Source organism: Delphinapterus leucas, chromosome 13, assembly GCF_059928025.1.
Source record: "Delphinapterus leucas isolate spDelLeu-1000000601 "Yukka" chromosome 13, BTC_Dleu_Yukka2, whole genome shotgun sequence".
Taxonomy (NCBI): Eukaryota; Metazoa; Chordata; class Mammalia; order Artiodactyla; family Monodontidae; genus Delphinapterus; species Delphinapterus leucas.
The window spans coordinates 6,422,283-6,445,613 of NC_143141.1; the positions used below are offsets into that span (position 1 = coordinate 6,422,283).

The window sequence follows — 23,331 nt, forward strand, 5'->3', positions numbered from 1 at the left end:
CGCGTGCGCCGCGGCCCTCCCGCCACCGGGACTGGGTCTTCCCGGGCTCGGCAGCTGGTGTTGATTTCTCTGCGCTTTTCGGCTGCCTGGCACGCCAGCGCCCTTCGGCTCCCGCCCGGCCCTCTCCCGGTCAGCCCGGCGGCGGGGCCATGGCGTGGCGGCGGCGGCGGCCCGAGGCCCGCAGCGGAGCCCGCGGCGCGCTGGCGCTGCTAGCGCTGGCCCTGTGTGCGCCCGGGGCCCGGGGCCGGGCGCTCGAGTGGTACTCGGCCGTGGTGAGCACCGAGTACGTGGACCCGCAGACCAACCGGAGCGTGCGGAGCGTCTCGGAGAGCGGCCGCTTCGGCGAGAGCTCACCCAAGGAGGGCGCGCGGGGCCTGGTGGGCGTCCCGCGCGCCGAGGACCGCGACCCCGAGGGCTGCGCGCCCCGCACGCGCTTCCTCGTGCCCGGCGGCCGGGGAGCCGCGCCCTGGGTCGCGCTGGTGGCGCGCGGGGGCTGCACCTTCAAGGACAAGGTGTTGGTGGCGGCTCGGCGGAACGCCTCGGCCGTGGTCCTGTACAACGAGGAGCGCCACGGGAACCTCACCGCGCCTATGTCCCACGCGGGTGAGCCGCCGGGGCGCGGGGACTGGCGGGGCGTCCGTGCGCCGCGGTCCCGGCCGACCGCCCGGTCCTCCGGCGGGACCGCGAGGGGCGGCGACGATGGGCTCTGGCCGAAGGGAACTACGAGGGAAGCGCTAGGTTGGCTCGGTGTGATCCCCGGGGGCTCTTAGGAGGGAGGCGAGCCTAAGGACAAGATTAGATCGTCTCCCTGGGCCCTTCCAAGTGGAGGGAGGTGCGGTGTGCAGGAGGGTGATGGGGAGAACGGAAGAAATTAAAACCCGCAGGAGGAGGATTGTGGTTCTCGCCGGCGGAAAGTCTCATGATTCCTAATCATGGATCCTTGCCATTCGGCGTTCCCCAAAGTCAGGTGGCGCAGGAGTGGAAGCTCTTTCCCAGGGCATTCCAGGGTCTGGCTCTCCCTTCACCACGTAAGGTGGTGGCTTGGTGACACTCTGGTGTCTTCACTTTCATAAAACATGTCAGTATTCTGAACTTTTGAGTGGGACAGTCTGGATTCAACTGAGTCAGAAAACCTGGCCTTAAGTTGGGGTATGTTTTCTCACTTGCTAAATAGAAGGTTATAATACTGGCTCCACTGCCAATCAGATCGCTTGACACTTGAGTTTAGTTGAAAATTTTAAAGTTGCGATCATGCAGGAAAAGATCTTGCTCTTGGGACTTCCCTCGTGGTCCAGTGGTTAAGACTCTGCCCTTCCGCTGTAGAGGGCACGGGTTCGATCCCTAGTCAGGAAACCAGGACCCCACAAGACACATGGCTTGGCCAAAAAAAAAGAAATTTTACTCTTTGCCGGGTGACCCTTCCCACACACTGTTCGGGGCAACGGGTTGCATCGTCAAGCAGTCATGAAAGTTTTAAAAGGTGCATTTTGCAAGGTTATCATCCTTAGAACTGAATTCCAAGTGATAGTCTACCAATACACGGCAGAGTCGGAAGGCCTTCGAAGAACACGACTCATTCTGAACTTACCGGGATTAAAATCTCTTTAGAGAGTTTCTGCTGCTGCTGCAAGTCAGACATCCCTTTTCCTGTGCTTTTGGTTTTTGTTCTGTTTTGGCTTCTTGAATGCAAGTTCAGAATACCTGTACAATGAGGACAGGAGAGTGACTTTGCATTTGGCCTACTTTAGCAGAACGAGGGAACAGAAGTCTGTTGAGACGTGAGGAAGTGAGACTGTTAGAACCACGCTTTCAAGATGGTTGACGGCAAGGGCTGGGGAGATGCTAAAAAGTGGGTGGAAACCCGTAGGGCAGGGAAGAGTGGGCTGGATGGCAGCCAGGCATATTGAAGTTGGATGGAGTGATCTGGTAGAGGTGTAGGTTGGAGACGAGGTAACAGAAAGAGTCAGGTTTTTGAGAAGGACAGCGGCTGGGTCCAGGATACTCGTGGAGGGGTTGTCCTCAGATAGGAGAGGGGAAATTCCTCCGTTGCAACAGAGAGGAAGTGGGTTTGGGGAGGAAACGGGAGCAGATGTCCCCGTGGTGGCACTGGGCGATGCACCACCTTTGGTGCAATTATTCCAGTTGTCACCATACCCAAATCACGTCTCTACCAGCCTCTCGTGAGAAGTTCTGTCAGAGTTCACACAGCGTTCCAGATGCATCCTGTGGACAGGCATCTGCCAAAGAAAAGAGGGCAGTGTGTGAGGGTTCTCTGGTGATGGGTCCTTGCAGTCCCTTCTGAGTGATATCGTAATGGGGGCTTTTTCTTTTCCATGGCAGGCCCATCAGCCTACAGTTTTCTAAATCTGTTTACTGCATTTTTTGGTAGTGACATTCACGTCCTTCCAGGCTAATTGCACTTGTTCTAACCATGGTTCAGTAACCTTGCTTGCTTACATTATTGGCATATAATCTGTCCAGGCCCAGAAAACACCCAGGCCCAGAAAGCCCTGGGAAAGAGCTTCCACTCCAGATTATTGACATATAATCTCTCCAGGCCCGGAAAACACCGAATTGGTATTTATTTTACATCTTCTTCCTGTGAGCTTCTGTTGCCATTATCAGTGTCTATTCTAGCCTTTTTACTGTGAGAATAATTCTGTTTGAGAAAAAAGACAAAAGTAACAGCATTAGGAATTTTTTTTTAAATGTATGAAAGCTCCCAGTGCAGAGTCGGTATTCTCCGCTTCTTCCTCCCGACAGCCCTTCGAGGTGGGTACTTTAACCCCGTTTTACAGATGAGGAAACCAATGCCCAAAGAATTTAAATGCCTGGCCCATGGTAACACGGTGATCTATGGCCAGATCATTCTTTGTTGCAGGGGCCTTTCCTGGCCTCTACTCACAAGATTCCAGTTGCGACAACCAAAAATGTCTCCAGATATTGCCAGATGTCCGGGGGCAGAGGGGATGACAGTAGCATCCAATGTTTTGAACCACTGACTTAAAAGGTGAATTTGGTGTACTGTGACCAATGGGTTACACAGAGGAGACGCTGGAAACAGGGAATCCACTTAGACCAGTGTCTAGTCCAGGTAGAAGTGTAAGGGCCTATACTGTAGTGGTCACTAGAAATGGAAAAGAATGACCCTCATTCTCAGAAGGTGGCCCCACTTGGGACAAGGGTACAGATGTTTCATGGCTTTTTGAGAATGGACTAGAATTAAGAATGGAGTGAGTGGAATTAAGTCAGAAGAGGAGACAGCTTTGATGGACTAGAATTTGAAACGTTACACAGAACGTTGACGGCAGCTCAGACTTTGCTTTCTCGTGTTTTGTCAGAGCGTGGACAGGGCCAGTGTAAAGCACTGATCAGCGGTTCGGTGCCGGGGCTCCACAGAATAGGTCGAGGTGGCTGCTTGTAAACTCCAATCATGATAGTCTCCTCCCAAGTCTCAGAATTTCACCAGTTTTTCTTAGACCTGTTGCTTGACTACTAGAATCCAGTACAAGATATTTTGGATTTAAATCAGTATTTTATTGTGGTTCTAAAATAAATCGTGACTTTAAGATAATATTCTATCAGGACTTCTGTAAGGACCGTTACCCTAATGCCCAAGGTTGGTTCCCTTTACTTTGGCTGATGGATATACAGCGGCCAGTCTGGGCCAAGTATGGCGCCTGCTTGGGGGTAGAAACGCCTAAGACGTGTGCCGGGACTTTGAGGAATTCCCAGCCTAGTGGGAGCGATAAACAGACCTTTCCAGGCAATGTGGCTTGGACCTCGACAGAATTATATGCACAGGTACTTAGAAAGCATAAAGGAAGGGCATCCGATGCAGAGATAGTGCAAAGATGATTAGAAGTCAGTTTGACCAAGAAAAGTAAAAATTGATGTAAGTCAGACCATTGAAATGAAAGCTTTTGGAGAGGGTCGGCCTCGATGTGGTGATTGTTAGTTAACAGCAGGCTGATCCTTTAGCTGATATCTTGAGTGGCTGTTTAGACTGGCCCTTTAGTTCTGTCAGCAGTTTAGAGTGCCAAGTACCGGCAGGGCTTAGAGGTGTGTTTGGGGAAGGGGCCAGAGTTGGGGTGGAGGGAGATGACACAGGTGATGCGAAATCCTTACCTCAGGAAAGATGTGCGTTTTGTGTTTGCAGAGCACGGTAAATAGTCTCTTATGAGTGAATGGTGCTCGATGGTCTTGAATGCTGCCCTCTCACAAATGATCTAAACGTTTAGATTTGAGAGTAGAATGTATTTCGGTGCCCTAGGAAGAGATGGCGCCTCCCAGCCTCACAGCAGATGGGATTAACTCAGACAGTTCCCAGACAGATGGAGTGTTGAAGCACAGCTTAAGCTGATGAAGGTATCTGAGTGTGTGTCTGGTACGTGGGGTGGAGTGGGGCTGTAGAACCTTCTGGGTGAAGGGAGTGGCCTCGGAAAGGACTGCAGGCCTGAGGCGACAAAGTGAGGCGTTCTGGAAAGCTGCAAAGAGATCGCAGTAAGATTGTTGAGTATGTACTCAGCAAATGCAGAATATCCTTGAGCAAGCCGGGTTATGCAAAACAAAACTCATCCTAGCCAAGCAGAGAGACATTTCTGTTCGCATGACGGCTTCACATTTTGGAGACGTTTCCGTTCATATTTGGTGTACTGTTTCCCCTGCAGAGGGAGTCTCTGATAATTCTCCTTATTGGGTCAGCTCAAGGATAATACCGGAAGATAAACCAGTTTTTCAGGTTGATTCATTTGTACAGAAACCCTTCTGTTGGGCCATCACTGTGTGAGGCTGAGCGCAAAAACTAATAAATAAGAACTGTAGTCCTTGTCTAGTGAGGGGGCGGGGCCCAGGAAGACATTCTAGCAGGAGGGTAGAAAGAGGTGTACTTCAGAGGCGTTGCTGCATCTTAAAAGATTTGACCAGGAATTCTCCAGGTTTGGGGAGGAGGGCGGGAGGGATGGAGAGAATAAGGAAGTTAAGTTATTGGAAAAAAGAAAACCTGAAAGGTCATGGGATTCTCTAGGAGATTTAAAATGTATTTCTCGCTGCCTGCATCTAGAACAGAAATCTAAGCCACTACTTTAAATATTTTAGCAGTTCCCATCTCCTTCAAGAGAATGTTGAAATCTACTTTAAATAGTTTCCTAGGAAGGAGGAATGGTACACTAGACTCAAAGGTGACCCTCCGGAATGTTGAAGCTATTGACCAAAACAGATTTTCTTTTTACATTTTTGTTTGTTTTTGACAGGGTGGTAAGGGGAACTGTTATTTCTCAAGTAGGTTTATGATCGTGTGCTCTGTTTGAGACCTTATGCGACGCCGATGTGTAAGACAGAAATCCAACAGACTGCCTTCAAGGAGTTTAGCGGTGAGGTCTTTAGGTTCTTTTGGGGAAGGGCGGGCATTGCACAAGGTGACCTGTTTCGGTCAAGTGTGATTGGTAGCACTGAGGCCTGGGGAAGAAACACATTCAAAGGGCTTTTTCTCCCCTTGTCCCAAGACTCTGTGCGTCTGTGTCTGAAGAAGGCACAGGCAAAATGTTTGCTTTGGCAATCAGCCGTGACTTGCGCTCTCGTGCCACTAGGGCTCTCTAGGACTGGCCCCCGGTACATCCGGAGGGGAGGGCAGGGCCAGACGCGGGGCCTGTGCTCGGCACCCCTTGGGGTTGTGCGCCCAGTGACCCTGAGCTAGTGCATGTTTACTCAACTGCCCGGCCTCCAGTTCATCCCACACATGCCCCAGAAGAGCCAATCACGGGATCGAAGAAGTCTTCGTTCTGAGTTTTCAAATCTAAAGTAGTTCCCAGAAGCAATCTTGCTACTATAATTGGAGTGTAGCAAAATTTAGCACTCAGTATTTTTTTTTTTTCAATTTCTTGTAACTTAATGAACTAAGAGTTTCCTAGGTGAAAAATTTCAGATTGATACTGGAGATGTTTTCCGTCCCAGGTGTCCTGATAATCACTGCTTGTCTGCAGCCCCTGCCTTGAGGTTTCGGGTGTTCTCAGCTCATCCCCCATCTCTCACTCATTTAGACAACAAATATTTATTAAATAGTTACTATGTGCCAGGTTCTACATGAGCCACTGGGGCTAATGAGATAAGCAGGATACATTTATGTGTATTTAGTCAGTCACCATTCCAAATATGCTCTTATATGATGGTTTCACAGCCCAGAAATCTCCCTTCTTTTGCTTGGGGAACTTTTCCAGTCCGTCAAGATGCACTGACTTCCCAGGGAAAAAGTTCCCTCCCACCCCAGACAAAATGATCAGTTCATTTCCGCAGTTTTCTGTTATTCCACGTTCTCGTTAGATAAGCGACAGCCCCAAATAGAAAAATTCTCATCCGCATTTTACAGCTGAACAAATACTTTCAGAGCACCCAGGCAGTGGTTGTCCGAGGGAGATGTGAGCCTGGCTGGCCTTGAAGCCTGAGTCCCCCCAAATGAGTAGGCAGGGCAGAGGCACACGTAGGAGCTGGGGCTTCAGGCCCTGGAACTGGCTTTTCCAGGTGGTGTGTGACATTGAGCAACTCTTTTTTTTTTTTTTTTTTTAGTTGGAGTATAGTTGCTTTACAGTGTTGTGTTCGTTTCTGCTGTACGATGAAGTGAATCAGCTATGTGTATACATATATCCCCTCCCTCTTGGACCTCCCTCCCCCCATCCCACCCATCTAGGTCATCACAGAGCACCGAGCCGAGCTCCCTGTGCTATACAGCAGGCTCCCACTAGCTAGCTATTTTACACATGGTACTGTATTTAGCCCTCGTCTGTAAAATGATTACTCGACTCTTTTCTGCCTCAAGTGTGAGACAGAGTGAAAGTGCTTCAGAGTTGGTTTTCCCCATTAACACACAAAGGTCATTCTATCATCAGTACCAGAAACTGTAACTGTAGCATAGCAACATTTTGTTTTCTGTATAAAAGAGAGACAGGTACACGGGGTTCATTATACTCTCCTTTCTACTTTAGCATGTGCTTGAAATTTTCCACGAAAGGAAACTTTTCTTAATTTATGAAAAGGGCTTTCAGCTTATAAAGCACCACATAATCGTAAGTGGTACAAGTATCCTAATTGTTTCTGTATTTGTCTTTCTCAGCTAGGAGATGTTTATTTCCCTGAAGGCAGGAAATGCCTTGCTCCTTATTAAGTCTCCCCAGTGATGATGTAGTAGATTGCGTGAGTGCTCAGACAACTGGGTTACTTGCCAAGGAACACTTTTAGGGCTGGGTCATAGGATCGGCCTCCAGACAGCAGCCACCTGAGAAGGGTGCCCTTCTGGGTTTTCAGTAACTAAATCCCCACGGCCCAGGGCGGATTTGCTACAGATTAAATTTCTCTCTATAATAAAATAGTGTGAGAATGTGGTTTCACTGTAATGCCAGAGAACAGTCTTTAAATGTATTTTGTAAGTTAGTTTTTGAATAGGTAATATGTACACCTGATAGAGAATTTTTCCTGTATCCAGCTCTCCCCCCGCCCGGAGGCAGTCAGGGTCCCCAGTCTCTGGGGTAGCCTTCAGGGGGATCTGTACTGATATCGCCACGTAGACCTCTTGTCCACACAGTTTTACGTGCGGCTTTTTTCCTCTTGTGTCTTGACTACCGTCACTATTTAACAGAGCTGCTGCCTCAGACTGTGTACACGTACTGTAAGTTATATAACTATTATTGATGGACATTTATATTTTTATTTTTTTAATAAATAAATAAATTTATTTATTTTTGGCTGCGTTGGGTCTTCGTTGCTGCAAGCAGGCTTTCTCTAGTTGCGGCGAGCGGGGGCTACCCTTCGTTGCAGTGCACGGTTTCTCATTGCAGTGGCTTCTCTTGTTGCGGAGCACGGGCTCTAGGCACTCGGGCTTCAGTAGTTGTGGCTCGCGGGCTCTAGAGCGCAGGCTCAGTAGTTGTGGCGCACGGGCTTAGTTGCTCCGCGGCATGTGGGATCTTCCTGGACCAGAGCTTGAACCCGTGTCCCCTGCATTGGCAGGCGGGTTCTTAACCACTGCACCACCAGGGAAGTCCCATTGATGTACATTTAGGCTGTGATAGCAAAATTTTAGAAAAAACACTGGCAGTAAATATCTTTATGGATTCCTCTTGTGTGCATACATAAGTATACCTTTGGAATTAGTTTCTTGGATCTGGAATTGCCGGGTCAGGGAAACATGTGCATTTAAAAACTTTTAGTAGCTGTTGCTCTTCCTACCGGGTTGTAATAATTCACTCCCCCAGGAAGAGTGCCCGTTTATACTTGCTCTTGCTGATATGGCGTATCAGACTTTTTGATGTTTGCCAGTCTTTTAGGTGTGTTTTCATTTGTACCATGACTTTTCATATGTTTAAATCCTTTCTGGGGGGAGTGATCGCTAATATGTACCAGATTTCTTTTGGGGGTGATGAAAATGTTACGGAATTAGGTAGTGGTGATGGTTGCGCAGCCTTTGTGAATATACTAAAAACATTGAATTGTACACTTATTTAAAACAATGAATTTTATGGCATGTGAATTATATGTCACTAAAGATGCTGGGTTTTTTTTTTAACCCATTTGTGTTTTCTGCAAACTGACTTAATTTTCTTTGTTTTTCTGTTGCTCTTTTTCTTATAGGAAATTAGCTTTTAGTCTTTGTTACGTTCCATGTATTTTTTTCCCCATTGACCAGTTGGTCTTTTGATCTTGAGTCCTTGATTTTCCTCTCTTTAAGCCAGTGCAGAAAATTTTTGTTTTTATGTAATTGGTTAGTTGCTCAAATCTTTTCTTTTTTTTTAAGAAGTTTCAAGGTGATTTTTCACACTTGGAAAGGCTTTCCTTCAATATTACTTATTTTTTAATTCCCATGTTTCTTCTGGCTCTTTTATGTTTTCTCTTTTTTATATATTTAAGTCTTGGATTTGGTTAGAATTTATTTTGGCTTAAGTTGCAAAGAAGGGATGCAGCTTTTTTAGCCTCAGGTGATACTCAGCGGCACCCACACTGTTTTTTTAAAAAATAATCCATTTTATCCCATTGATTTGAAATTCCACTTTTATCATTTACTGAATTCTTTTATGTATTTGGGTCTAGTTTCTGGGCTTCTTATTCTGCACCATTCTGGTTGTCTTCATATGCTACTACCACACTGCTCTAATTACTTTGACAACAAAGGCTAGTCCAGGTTTTACTGTTTACAAAGTTTTCCTGATTGTTCTTTATTATTTTTCCCCTAAATGAGCTTAGAAGCAGAATTTTTAAGGTTTTTAAAATCCCATTGATAACTTAAAAAATTAATTTATAGATTCATGTAAAATTGGCCATTTTATCCCTTTTTTATTTCCCTCATTTTTTTGTCTTACGTCTGCTTGTGTCCTCAGAACAAGATGAAATAATATCGAGCATAGTGAAACTTCTCCGACTGCCTCCCTGAGTTAATGGGTGTGCTTAGGCATTCGTATTAATAGTCACAAGTTGAAATTGGTCTGTGTGGTTCTTATGTTGGTTTTTTGCTACCACGCTTGGTTCTATTACCTTAGAAATAATTTTAAGGCTTCTTTTTATTTTTTTCAATCTGCTGTGGAGCACTTTAAATGTCATTAATGTTACTTGCTCTTTAAAGGTTTGGGGGTAGAACTCACCTGTGAAACTGAACGGGGGGTGGGGACGGCTCTTGCTTTCTAGGGGGTAGTTCTTAGTGATTTATTCTGCTTCTTATGCAATCAGTGTTTTCTCCTTGGAGACCAATGTTGGTAACTTGGGTTTTCCTAGAAAATTATCCATTTTATCACAGTTTTTGGTTGTATGTGCATGGAGCCATACTTTCTCTGTATCTTATTTTGTGTTCTTCATATTTGTTCCTTTGTTCTTTCCTGCAGGAACAGGAAATATAGTAGTCATTATGGTTAGCTACCCCAAAGGAAGAGAAATTGTGGATCTGGTGCAGAAAGACATTCCGGTCACAATGACCATAGGGCTCGGCACCCGGCACGTACAGGAGTTCATCAGCGGTCAGTCTGTGGTGTTTGTGGCCATCGCCTTCATCACCATGATGATTATCTCATTAGCCTGGCTAATATTTTACTATATACAGCGCTTCCTATACACTGGCTCACAGTTTGGAAGTCAGGTAATTGTCTCTCTAACTTTGCTTTTTAAAAGATAGTTTGTAAATATTTCCTATATATATTGCTTGAAATTATTGGACAATATTCTTAATTTCATTATCACTCACAATATTTTAAGTATTAATATGGGATTTTTTAAAATATAAATTTATTTTATTTTTATTTATTTTTGGCTGCGTTGGGTTTTCGTTGCTGCGTGCAGGCTTTCTCTAGTTGCGGCGAGCAGGGGCTACTCTTTGTTGTGGTGCGCGGGCTTCTCATTGCGATGACTTCTCTTGTTGAAGGAGCACGGGCTCTAGGTGCGCGGGCTTCAGTAGTTGTGGCGGGCGGGCTCAGTAGTTGTGGCTTGCGGGCTCTAGAGCACAGGCTCAGTAGTTGTGGCGCACAGGCTTAGTTTCTCCGCGGCATGTGGGATCTTCCCGGACCAGAGCTTGAACCCGTGTCCCCTGCATTGGCAGGCGGATTCTTAACCACTGCGCCACCACACCAGGGAAGCCCGTGGCGGGGGGGTTGAAATAAGTTTTAAATTAGAATATATTAAACTTTCTGTTCTCTGGGAAAGTGGGTCATGTTTCACTCCTGCAGAGACCCTCTATCCTTCCCAGATGTAAAGGGATGACAAAAAAGCAAGGCATGAGGTGGGGGCGACCTGGTTCTGTGTTTCGAAAGAGAACGGGCCTCCCTGTCTCCATGGTGGAGCCGCGTTCAGAGCCATTTATCTGCAGAGACTGGTTCAGTAACAGGGGAGACAAGGGCCCTCTGGGTTCCCCACTCACCCGTTGTCTTGAGAACCGCCCCCTTCCTGGCTCTGCAGGCAGTAGATGGTCATTTCTGGGTCATCTTCCACCTCCGACTAGGAAGCCTCTGCCCTTTTAGGGACGTTAGCAGATGAGCGTATGGAGCCCCTTCCTCAGCTGACGACGTTCTTACCAGTAATTAAACATAAGATTGGTTTCTTCTAAAAGGGAAGCCTCTTGCACTGTTGGTGGGAATGTAAATTGATACAGCCACTATGGAGAACAGTATGGAGGTTCCTTAAAAAACTAAAAATAGAACTACCATACGACCCAGCAGTCCCACTACTGGGCATATACCCTGAGAAAACCATAATTCAAGAAGAGTCATGTACCAAAATGTTCACTGCAGCTCTATTTACAATAGCCAGGACATGGAAGCAGCCTAAGTGTCCGTCGACAGATGAATGGATAAAGAAGACGTGGCAAATATATACAATGGAATATTACTCAGCCATAAAAAGAAAGGAAATTGAGTTATTTGTAGTGAGATGGATGGACCTAGAGTCTGTCATACAGAGTGAAGTAAGTCAGAAAGAGAAAAACAAATACCATATGCTAACACATATATATGGAATCTTAAATGGTTTTGAAGAACCTAGGGGCAGGAAAGGAATAAAGATGCAGACATAGGGAATGGACTTGAGGACACGGGGAGAGGGAAGGATAAGCTGGGACGAAGTGAGAGAGTGGCATGGACATATATACACTACCAAATGTAAAATAGATAGCTAGTGGGAAGCAGCCGTGTAGCACAGGGAGATCAGCTCAGTGCTTTGTGACCACCTAGAGGGGTGGGATAAGGAGGGTGGGAGGGAGGGAGACACAAGAGGGAGGAGATATGGGGATATATGTATATGTATAGCTGATTCACTTTGTTATAAAGCAGAAACTAACACACCATTGTAAAGCAATTACACTCCAATAAAGATGTTAAAAAAAAAAGGTTTCTTCTTCAGACATGGAGTTGAAAATAAGTATTCTTTAGCAACAAAACAGCTCTTAAGTTAACATGTGGCTGTTGTGTACATTAGGACTTCAGTGGTAATTTCTTCTTTTTAAATTTATTTATTTATTTTTGGCTGCATTGGGTCTTTGCTGCTGTGCGTGGACTTTCTCTAGTTACGGCGAGTGGCGGCTACTCTTGGTCGTGGTGCGCGGGCTTCTCATTGCGGTGGCTTCTCTTATTGCAGAGCATGGTCTCTAGGCGCGTGGGCTCACTAGTTGTGGCTCGTGGGCTCTAGAGCGCAGGCTCAGTAGTTGTGGTGCACGGGCTTAGTTGCTCCAGGGCATGTGGGATGTTCCAGGACCAGGCCTCGAACCTGTGTCCCCTGCATTGGCAGGCAGATTCTTAAGCACTGCGCCACCAGGGAAGCCCTTCAGTGGTAATTTCTTAAAATTAGTTTCATTGTAGTCATCTAACTTTGCTTTTTAAGTGAAATTTTTCCACATCTGCTTATATTATAATATATGAATTTTTTAAATAGTGACTTAAATTTTTCAATAATAAGAATGTTTTTCCTCCCTAAGAGCCATAGAAAAGAAACAAAGAAACTTATTGGGCAGCTTCCTCTTCATACTGTAAAGCATGGAGAAAAGGTAATATTTTCATAGTTTTTTGTTTGTTTGAATTAAACTGAAAACTCAGTTCCTCAGTCACACTGGCTACATGTCAGATGCTCAGGTGGCCACATTGGCTGGACAGTGCCCACACGTCCATCCTCCACCTGTCGGTCAGACACAGGTAACTCTGAAGAAGCTCTGGTCTCTACCGGAGGCCCTGAAGCTTAAATCCATCTCCATTAAATCTCACACTCTCTGTCCATTCTCTCTGAGACTCCTTTAATTACAGGGAGAAAACACAGGGATTTGTGGAGAAGGGGAGAAAAGATATTTTTAAAACTTTTTAAAAAAGAAACGTTTCACATGGCCAACCTGAGACTTTTAAAAGGCCAAAATCGTACCAGAGTTCAGAAGCATTTTGGAATAGGACAAATCCTAACGAAATCTCGGAACCTCAGGTTCTTAGAGGATAGATTCCTTAAAGGAAAACAGTTGCTAACGCAGGAACAGTTATTCTCCTAATGGTCCGTTTACTGTGCTGGGAAATGTTGATGGCTGTGTTGACATAGATAGCTATGCGTTGGTTCCACTGTTTCCACTTTCGTTTTATCTCCCTGAGTTGTTGAGATCTAGTCCATGCCGATCCCCCAGTCTCCACTCCCCTGTAAGTGCATTTGGGTCCACATCTCCTCCTCTGACCTACTTAAAGGATTAAAGCTTTAGAATAACACTCATTAAGTCTGTAGACCTTTGACTTTAAAACTTTGGAATCTGATATTAATGGTTCATGTGGAATATGTAACATATTCTACTCTTGGAATTGTACTGTCTGTTTCATTCTTGCCCGAATGCCTTACGTTATAATAACAGTGAATTTTCATAGTTGGCACAAGGTCCTGCTTTCTTTCCATGTAAATGTATTAAACAGGAGAAGTGTAAAAAAAAAAAAAAGAAAAAAGAAAGAAATTCCCATCTCATGGGAAGATTAACATCTTATTTACAAATCACGAGGGTCCCTGGGGATAGAGTCCAGCAAATGCCTGGGACAAACTGTGCATTCGGCTGGCAGTTCCGTGACAAGCGTGGAGTTTTATGTTCCTCTTGAAATGTGTCTTCTACTCTCTGTGGCAGGAAATCTGTCCTTAAATATGAGAAGACATAGATTTATATGTGTGTAATATACTGCATGGAGTCTTTGAGAACATAAATTAATTGATATCCTCTTCGTGTACAGAACATTTTTGAAAATAGGCTTCTATGGACTGTTTTTTGAAAGTTGTCAGCAATAATGGTTAAAAAAAAAAGGGATTCATAAATGGTCCGTGAGGTACACACGTGGATTTTCTGACAATTTTACATTTTAAACTTGTACAGAAAAATACTGTGTTTTTTCTTAAATCTACATCTTGTCCAGTTCTGGAGACTGTATTTTCTAATTTTTCTTTTCTTGTGAACTTGATCACAGTAATGTATAAGCTTGTAAACCATTAGGGAAATAATTATTTCATCATCCTTGCATGGCATGTGAAAAAAGGTGATAATGTATAGTTGCAACGTATAATTGTAAGTGCTGTTACAAAGTTAATTTTAATACAATCTTTGATAGCAGTATCTACATGTAAAATCAGTTTTTACTGCTTGCTTGTTAACACGTGACCTACGTGGCTAAAGATATTTTTAAAGAATTCCGTGATGACTGTGAAGCTGTGTCCCATAAAATTAACTTGCTAAAGTTGCAGGCACTGGTTGGTAGCTCCTGAATCCCCATCCCAGAGTCCTGGGAGAGAGAATCTCATTGGCCTGTTTTGGGTCAGGTGATCAGGCTGGCCATGCCTACTTTGGTAGATGGGCTGAAGCCAGGTGGGTATGTCCAGGGGGTACCCAGGGAAGTGGGGGAAGGGCTGACACCACCAAAAAGGTCTGTGACCCACAGATTCTCAGAAGTTGAAATTTTGTCACAAGACTGCTTCTGCCCCAGCAGTTTTTGTTTCTTTTTACCTTTATTAACTTGATATCTGAAAAAGGTAACTTCTTTTAATTTACGGTTCTTTTTTTGCTAGTGAGGTGAATACATTCAGACATTTAGCTATTTGCATTTTCTTATCTGTAAGTTATAACTCTGTTCTTTCACAAATTCTAATGAAAGTGCTTTTGTGTTTTTAATGATTCCAGAAAATAGGTAGCTAATTAGATATTCATTCTTTGTTTTACATTTGAAAAATAATTTATTATAATAAAGCAGGCATTTACGTTTCTACAGCCCTTAAAATACGATCACTTAAAAAAATGAACAGTACCCTAGAATTTAAACATAATTCGTGTCTGATCAGGTAGATGATGATATTTTTTCTTTTTCAGCCAAATTCTTTAAAAAAAAATCCCTTGATAGTGGTAAAAATAAATACCAAGTAGAAATTATCTGTGTTTAAATTCAGGATGTACCAGTGTAGAGTAAAATTCATCATTGTTTCCCCCAGGCTGTAGTGAGTTTCGGTTTTGGTTTTGTTGCGGTAGTGAGTTTTGCCAAGCGTATACTGTATGCTAAGGATATAGTAAATGTTCTCCTCTTCTTTCTACAGGGAATTGATGTTGATGCGGAAAGCTGTGCAGTGTGTATTGAAAATTTTAGAGGAAAGGATGTTATCAGAATCCTGCCATGCAAGTACGTTCTCTTACTTCCTGAGATGTTGAAAATTACTGACAAGTTTCAGGTTTCTGACCAGAGAGTGAACATGTTTTTCATGATATGAAGACCTTGCTATCAGGTGGTATCTTGTGATCATCTCACCTTTTAGAAAAGAAGCTCGAAGTCTTCAAGGCTCCTCCTGTATTGTTTTACTTTAAAATTGCTTTGCTTGGAGACTTTAGGTGAGCATTCAGACCCATTTTGTCCTTTTGTCATAGATTGGCTTTTTAGTCTTTTTAGCAAGGCTTCTTTAGGGTCCTGGGAATCTATACTATCCATTGAGCTATTCGGATAGGTGAAGGCCCTGGGGGTTAGGGCCAGGAGCAGCCCGCAGATGTGGCTCCGGCTTTGCTGGGTTTTTTACTTTTAAATATTTTAATACTTAATGTTTTGAACTAGTGAGCATTTTCCCAGACATTTATTAGAAATGTTATTTTTAAAGACATTTCCTGGTTATGTATCTTTGTCTACTGTTTTCTACCGAGATGCCTTTTTTCTTAGATTTGGCTCTGCTGTTATTGGCACCCTGGGTTCGGGTTCTTTTGGGGGTTGTGTGAAATAAATATTCCTCCCTTATTTCATTAATTTATTTTCTTTAGCAACAGGAAGTTATGTTTCCTTTTTAATAATGAGATACTTCGTTAACTTTTTTGAAAAATTGCTTTGTTAGCAGAAAGGTGTACAAAGATTATGTTTTAAAGCTGGTCAGTTTTAATTATACTTCCCACCTATTAGAAGCAGGTCACAAGTTAAAATATAATTATGTCTTGCTTTATGTTTGCAAAGTGTCCCAGTACTTTATAGGGGATTAAGTTCTCAGGAGTTCTGTAGAGGAAATGAAGGCATGAAGATCAGAACAACAAAATTAATTTCCCTGCATGAAGATGGTGAACTTAAATCTACAGGCATTTATATGGGTGGGTGTGGTGGATACTTAGTGAATTGGGGTCAGTGTCGGGTGATGGTGTCCTGTAGAAAATTATTAAGATAGAGAAGAATTTTTACTCCAGGTGGGCTTAGGGCACGTCTTTGTGACCTGGATGCCACACAGTGAGCAGCCTGAGGCCGATTTCCTTTTATAGGAAATCCAGATACTCCTGAAGGCCGAGCTGGGATTTGCACTGGAGCTTCATAAACAGACGAGTTTACGTGTGCGCTTATCCTGGTCTCCTTCATGGGGTTTTATTCCGTCCACCCCCGTTTCCTCCTATGATTTATATCAACAAATTTCCGAATAAAGCCCACGTGTTGGTTTTGTTTTTTCAGAATGATTCCAGTGGGTCAGTTTCAGTTTGAGGATGGAAAGGTACAAGCTGGACTGGACCATGTTATGTCCTTACATGCTGTGATTTTTAACTGCACTGGCAGATTTCCCTTTGAAGGAAAGGTCTTCAGACAGTGACGACAGTAATAATAATGAAAAATTACTGAGGATTTATTGTGCCCAGCACCCTTGTAACCACATCACACGTTTGCTCCTCAGAACAGCTGCAGGGTAGGTGCAGAGAGGCCTCAGGATCTAGTTCAGAGTCACAGCATCAGGACGCACAGCTGGTGTCTGAGCCTGATCTGTGTGGCTCTGATACCCACAGCTGCTTACCTGCAGTACAGGTAGAAAATGTAGATTCATCACAGAGGAGGGGAAGTGAGCCAATGAGGACAGTCAGTAAAAGAAGAAAATTCATATGTGGTTTTTCTTTTTTTTGATTCTGAAAACGATATGTTCATTCTAGAAAAATGTAGATGCTGCAAAAATATATAAGACCAAAAAATAAGTGTTTTTTTAGCCTGCAAGCCAAAGTTGACTTGTTAATATTTTGTTGTATTTCCATTGGAGTCATCTTATAGACTTATATCAGATACTGTGAGTTTAGTATTACTTTGTTACTATTAGTTTACTCTTGGGTTACTTAGGCCACGTTTATTCCCAAATAAAAATACATCCTAGCATGATGTGAAAATAAACCGTGTTATTTTTGTGCAGCGAAGGGGGTATTTCCCTCCACACGCCAGATTCTATTTAACGTGGAGAAATAGCATAGATGACTCCCCAGGGTAAATGGATAGACTGGAATGTTGGTTTGATGGCATTTAACTTGTAATGAGAAGATGAGTTGGTGGAATGTGTTGTTTCCTTTATAAGATATAAACATTTATTTTAAAACATTAACACATACTTAATTTTTTTAGGCATATTTTTCATAGAATATGCATTGACCCATGGCTTTTGGATCACCGAACGTGTCCAATGTGTAAACTTGATGTCATCAAAGCCCTGGGATATTGGGTTTGTTACATTTTTGTTTATATTCAATCTCTGCACCCCCGTTCTCCCTGAGTGATTGGATTCTGTTCCTGACCAGAGGCGGGAGTGGACTAAATGCTCCTTCTAGCATCCTGGTGGTTCCTGAAGAAATTTTCCTCTTTATTAAAAGTGAATTCTTAAGACATTCCCCAAAATCAGTGAACTAAATTTGTGATTACAGAATAATATGCTAGGTGTTTCCTTAGAGTTTGTACTTAGAGTGGTATCTTTGTTAGATGTCGGTGTGACGCTGCAGGGTGTATAGGTGCTAGTCAGCGTCATATAAACAGGAATTATTATAAAATGTTTGAAACGGAAGAAGCCTCGTGCACAGGTGCACATCTTACACACGAGGAAGCTAAAGCACATACCTGTTGACACCAGCTCTCCCGATGCTTGGGTTTCAGAGTCAAGATGCTGTGGGGAGATTTATCCTGCACCCAGCGTGCTCCATCACTTTGTGATACCGAGATGGTCATAGACCTTCCTCAGAAAATAGAGACGGGACGGCAGAGTGAAAGAGAGCGCGTCGTGGTAGCCACGCGCTGATGCCTTACACGAGTTATTACGTTGACTCTTCCAGCCCCTATGGGAGGGAAGCGCTGTGACTCTCCTTACTTTACTAACTAGAAACTCGAGCTCAGAGAGAAGTAGCTCACCTAAGGTCACACGGTGAGGTAATAGGGAATCAGCTTTCAGGTGCAGGCTTGCTTAATTCCAGTGTCCAAGCTCTCAACTACCCTCCTACCCAAAAGAGGGGAGGGACATAGATGGGGGAAAAAGCCCAGATCTTCCTAGATTGTTATATTTTTAGAGTCGTCCTGTAATCTATTAATGTCTGAAGATATTCTTGATTAAATATAAATAGTTTTGAAACAGATCTTTGGAAGAAGTAACTTAAGTGTCAAATATATTTTTCTTGTTGCTAAACAGAGGTTTTGGCAGCGTTTATTACAGAGGTAGAAACTACAAAGAGGTTTTTTTATTATGATAATGACTTTATGTGACTTAAAGCCATAACAGCCTTCAAGGCTGCAGGCCCCCTTCGGAGTATTTTTCATTTTCTAGTTCAGCGTATCTTCAAAAGAGAGCTGAGGGACCACGCACTGCCTTAATAACCAGTGTGATTTTCTGTGAATTATAGTTTTCAAGTGTGAGTTCCAGAGGCCTCACCCGTAGGTACACGGAGAGGGAGGCAGCAGGACTGTCTTGCTGGAAATTCATCCGCCTGGATGTCTGGAAAATGTGCCTTTGCTGTAGAATTTCTAACATTCGTTGGTGCGTAGTCTTGATAACTGGCGGCTCTCCCTGGCGTGGAGGCTCACCCCCGACTGCCTCACGCCTTCCTGGGACCGCATTTGGAACAGTAGAACCCAGGGAGCGAGACAGGTGTTTTCTTGGCAGTTTTCCTTCTTCGTCTTTTCCTCTTGTAGATACGCTCTGAAGCTTCTTTTCTTTTCTTCATCAGTCAGTCATTTTAAACCTCTTTTCATTTCTAAACCTTTGTGCAAAAGGCATTTCACTGACCTTAGCGTTGAGACTTTAATCCTCGCGAGTTGTGCTTTTCGAAATATATATGTATGTTTCGTGTGTTAAAAATCAAGACTCTTCATTTTATATCAGGTTGGATTGCTTTCAGAATGTTCAATTTCAGAAAGCTAGAATATGTGTCCCCAGAAAGCTTGCTTGCTTTTTTGAAGAAACCTACAGTAACTTTAAATCAAACTTAAGAAATTAATTTGTCTTGCCTTTAACTTTTTTTTTTAATCCTTTGACAAATCTGCCATTTTCTTTGGGCCCATTGGCCCCTCCTGCGTTGGGCTGTAGAGATAGTTATGACTCTCGTATGGTAACTAGTTCTCATTTCCAAGAAAATGAGCAGGTGAGAGCGGCTTTGAAGAGCCTCTTGTCCCTGTTGTGTCTGTCCGCTCATGGGGTGCAGGCATTCACCAGGGGAGTGATGCATAAGGTGCTGGGTCTGAACTTGGCTCCAGGGAGACGAAGGGATAAGACTCAGCCCTCCTGCCCGCAGGCTCCTGGGGGGGCTCCGCTTTCTGGACTGGTGGGTGGGAGCCGGGCCTGCGGCCCACCCCGCTGGCCAGGGAGGCCTGTTTGAAGAGTGTGGGCACAGAGGAAGGCGGCCTTGACCCTGCCAGCTGCATGTGGGAAGGGACAGGGAGGGGTTTTTAGAGGCACGTCTGAGCTGCATGTTCAAGGGTTAGTGTATCGCAGGGAGTGACCAGGTGGGGTTTGGGACGGGCAGGTAGTTCAGTTTGGCAGGTATTTAGACAAGTACCTGGAAGAACAGACTAGGGTGGGCTGTGTGGCAGTCCGGATGCTACAGCAGCTCCACAGGATTTGTCGGTTGGTGCGTCACGAGTCTGTTCTGCGGGTGTTCGGTTGCCTGTGAGAAGGCAGGGAGCCACGTGGTGCCCGGGAGTGAGGAGAGGGTTCCAGAACACGTGTGGAGCCAGCAGTGAGCAGGCGGGCCCCAGGAGCGGGCGGCAGGGCTGTGCGCTGCCCTCAGCCTGAGCCAGGGTTCGCAGGAACGCCCCCCCAACGCACACACCTTCGGTCGGTCACTCAGCAGCAGCTTCGGCCATCACGACACAGCTCTGACCCTGGCATGAATCAAGAAAGGTTTCTGGATGGCCCCTGAATTTTGAGACTCGGACGTAGTGACGCTTGTAGAGTCTCCCGCTCTGACTTTCATGATCTCCTTTTCTTCTTTGAAGCAGCAAATGGGGAAGCGAGGCAAACTGGCAGCGGGTGGACACCCTTTCTGTAAGGAAGGAGCAGAATTGGTTATCTAAAGGCGAATGCAGGTACAGTCTGCAGCCCTCTGCTGTTCAGAAGCCTGCTTGTCTCCGAAGCCCTGGCACCTGGCAGCCATTAGGGCAGTCATTCGAGCTCAGGGCTCCAGCCTCAGCGATGAGCGCCCAGCCAGGCTGCTCAGAAAGGCAGCAAAGTGCATTTGTGACGAAGCTCCACTTTCTGTCAATAAATAGTTTAAACGGTAGCATCGTTTGCATCGAGGGGAAAAATGGTTTTTAGAGGAAAAGGATTTAGGTCTTGAAAAGCTGCTTATTGAAGAGTGCTCGTTTTCTGGTGATGCTAAATAAATAAGACACTGTTGAGCTTTTTTGCCATGTTCATGTATAAAAGTAAATATTTTGTATGAATTAGGAGCAAAAGATGATAGATAAGCCTGATCGTGTTACTGAGAAAAGGTATTTTCTTTGCTCTAACTCTCAAGGGAGAGCTTGAGGACGTGCAGGAGACGCCTGCCCCAGAATCGCCCCCCGGGGGCGTTTCGACTGCAGATCTGAGTCTTACTTTACCGGATGGTGACAGAAGTGACGCGGGCAGCTCAGCACTGCCCACCACCAGCGACTCCGCGCCACCTTGCGAGGCCAGTTTTAAAGAGGATGCAGGTGAAAACACGGCCTTGCTGGGTGAGTCTTTTGCGGGTTCTCAAACAAAATGATGTTATCAGTGGTTGAAAGAAGGTGAAGAAATACATAAGGTGCAGAAAAACATAAAGGAAGAATGATAACCATGACCTCACACCTGCAAATACCATTTTAACATTTCCATTAATATACTTCAGATGTTTTTTCTGTGTTTAAGGATGGGGAGAATATCATTCATGTGCCGTTAGGTGACCTGTTGTTTTTTTTAAATTTTTGGCTGCCCTGGATCTCTGTTGCTGTGCGCGGGCTTTTCTCAGGTTGCGGCGAGCGGGGGCTACTCTTACGTGCAGTGTGCAGGCTTCTCTTTGCAGTGGCTTCTCGTTGCAGAGCACGGGCTCTAGTTGCGTGGGCTTCGGTAGTTGTGGCACGCGGGCTCAGTAGTTGTGGCATGCGGGCTCAGTAGTTGTGGCATGCGGGCTCAGTAGTTGTGGCGCACAGGCTTAGTTGCTCCGCGGCATGTGGGATCTTCCAGGACCAGGGCTCGAACCCGTGTCCCCTGCATTGGCAGGCGGATTCCTAACACTGTGCCACCAGGGAAGCCCAGGTGACCTGTTTTTTCCTCTTAATGTGTGAAGCTCTTTCTGTATCAGTAGACAGGACACATGATTTGGTACAGCTGTGTAGTATTACATTTTGGATTCACTGTAATTTCTGTAAACCACATCCTGCTGATGGACTTTTGTCATCAGTAACACTGAAATCATTTTGTGTATACATTTACCACCTCTCTGTAAAATAATGAATTGCATTGTTTTAAATTACTAATGCAATTATCTTCTTTTCATATTTGTTGGTTATTTATATTTCTTTTCTGAGTTGCCCATTATTTCATCCTTAGCTTCTTTTTCTATGGAGAAACTAATTTTTCATACTGATTCTAAGAGCTCTTGGTCTTTGATTTTTATCTAGTCTAGCTTCTCATTCTTTCATGATTCTTTCTGCCTTTGACAGCACGCTAACTTAGGAAAATCTGTCTCATCTGAGGGTTATTAATTTAAATTTTACTGACATTTGTGGCTTTGTATTTTACGTTTAAATCTTTAATCCGCATTGTTTAAGGGGAGATTTAACTAACCTATTTTTCCCAAATGTTTAACCACTTGACCATTGTTTAGTGATAATTACTTGTGAATAATAAGTTTTGATATTTGAAAGGCAAGGCAAATTCCTTCATCTGTATTCTTTTTAAAAAAAGAATTCTGAACTGTTCTTCATTTTTTAAGATTAATCTTAAAATCAACTTGCCATGTGTAAGAAACTCCCATGAGAATTTTTATTATAGTTGAATTAATTTATAGGTTATTTTAACTGGGAAGAATTGATGCTTCTAATTTTGAATTTTGCCATCCTGGAAGAGGAAGCATATTTTCCCAAATCGGTAGTATTCAAACTGAATCGGTTTGTCTTTTTTGTCCATTTTTAGAATCTGGGAGGCAAAGACAGAAATATGAGAACTTAAGTTTTAAACCAGTACCAGAGGAAGAAAGAATGCATTGTGTAAGAACAAGGGAGAATGAATTTCAGAGAATGAGGAAGTGGAAAGGTGGATTGTGTACGAGTTCTCCTAACCAGCTCTCCTGCTGGGACTCTGCCTTGTGAGGCAGACAGTTCCATTTATAAATGTTTATAAATGCTTCTTGTTTTTAGGAATTCCATTGCTTTGTGCCTAAGTGCACACCGTTGTTAGGTATTCCATTGCTTTGTGCCTAAGTGCACACCATTGTTATTTTTTTTTTACCATTGCCTTCAGGCTCCAGAAAGGAAACGAAATTTGTTTCCTTTAGTACTTGACTACCCTTGAGATATTTCAGGACAGGTAAAACTCTTATCCTAAACTAAATTTCCAAGTATTTGTTCAGGTAATTCATAATTCACTCAGGTAATTTGACAGGTGATTTATATGTCAATGTTCTTTCTACCCTGTAACTGTTTGAAAACTACTGGAAAAAATCAATTCTTTTAAGCAGACATTAGTACTTTAGTGTAGTGTTAGTACTTTAGTATAATGTCTGCTTATAATTATATTAGTATAATTAGTGCAATGTAGCTTTACTCCTAGCTGAGCTAACATTTGCTCAGGAGCGCCTAGGAAATGGATGCGGGGGTTATTAACGGTAGCCCACTCCCTGGAGGACGCGTCTGCCCGAGGGGGCTCCTCTTTTGTCTGCTTGACCTCAGGTCTGATTGAGGAAGTATCCTGTCACTGTAAGAAACCTTTTGTGCTGAAATTATCTTTTACTCCTCTTCCTAGTAACATCCAACTGGATTCAAAGGCTGGTTTGAACCTCTCTGTGCCTCAGTTTCCAGTCTCTAGATTGGGGATAATACCGTACTTGTCTCTAGCTCATAGGGTCTGTATTGCCCGGTAAATGCTAGCTACTGTTTTCATGGTGGTGACACCATC

At 44.1% G+C, this 23,331-nt stretch overlaps 1 protein-coding gene across 2 annotated transcripts in view; it reads left to right on the top strand.

Moving 5' to 3' along the window:
- RNF149 (ring finger protein 149) overlaps positions 1–23,331 on the top strand; it is a 24,273-nt gene continuing 942 nt past the window's right edge. The window contains exons 1-6 of one of the 2 annotated variants that reach the window (XM_022598945.3): positions 4–603; positions 9,858–10,108; positions 12,431–12,499; positions 15,043–15,125; positions 17,340–17,436; positions 20,711–20,909. In XM_022598945.3, the coding sequence (XP_022454653.1) occupies positions 150–603; positions 9,858–10,108; positions 12,431–12,499; positions 15,043–15,125; positions 17,340–17,436; positions 20,711–20,909 (1,153 nt within the window). In that variant the 5' untranslated portion in view covers positions 4–149. Of the gene's footprint in view, positions 604–9,857; positions 10,109–12,430; positions 12,500–15,042; positions 15,126–17,339; positions 17,437–20,710; positions 20,910–23,331 lie in introns of both variants that reach the window. The other variant, XM_030762828.2, reaches the window with a different exon arrangement.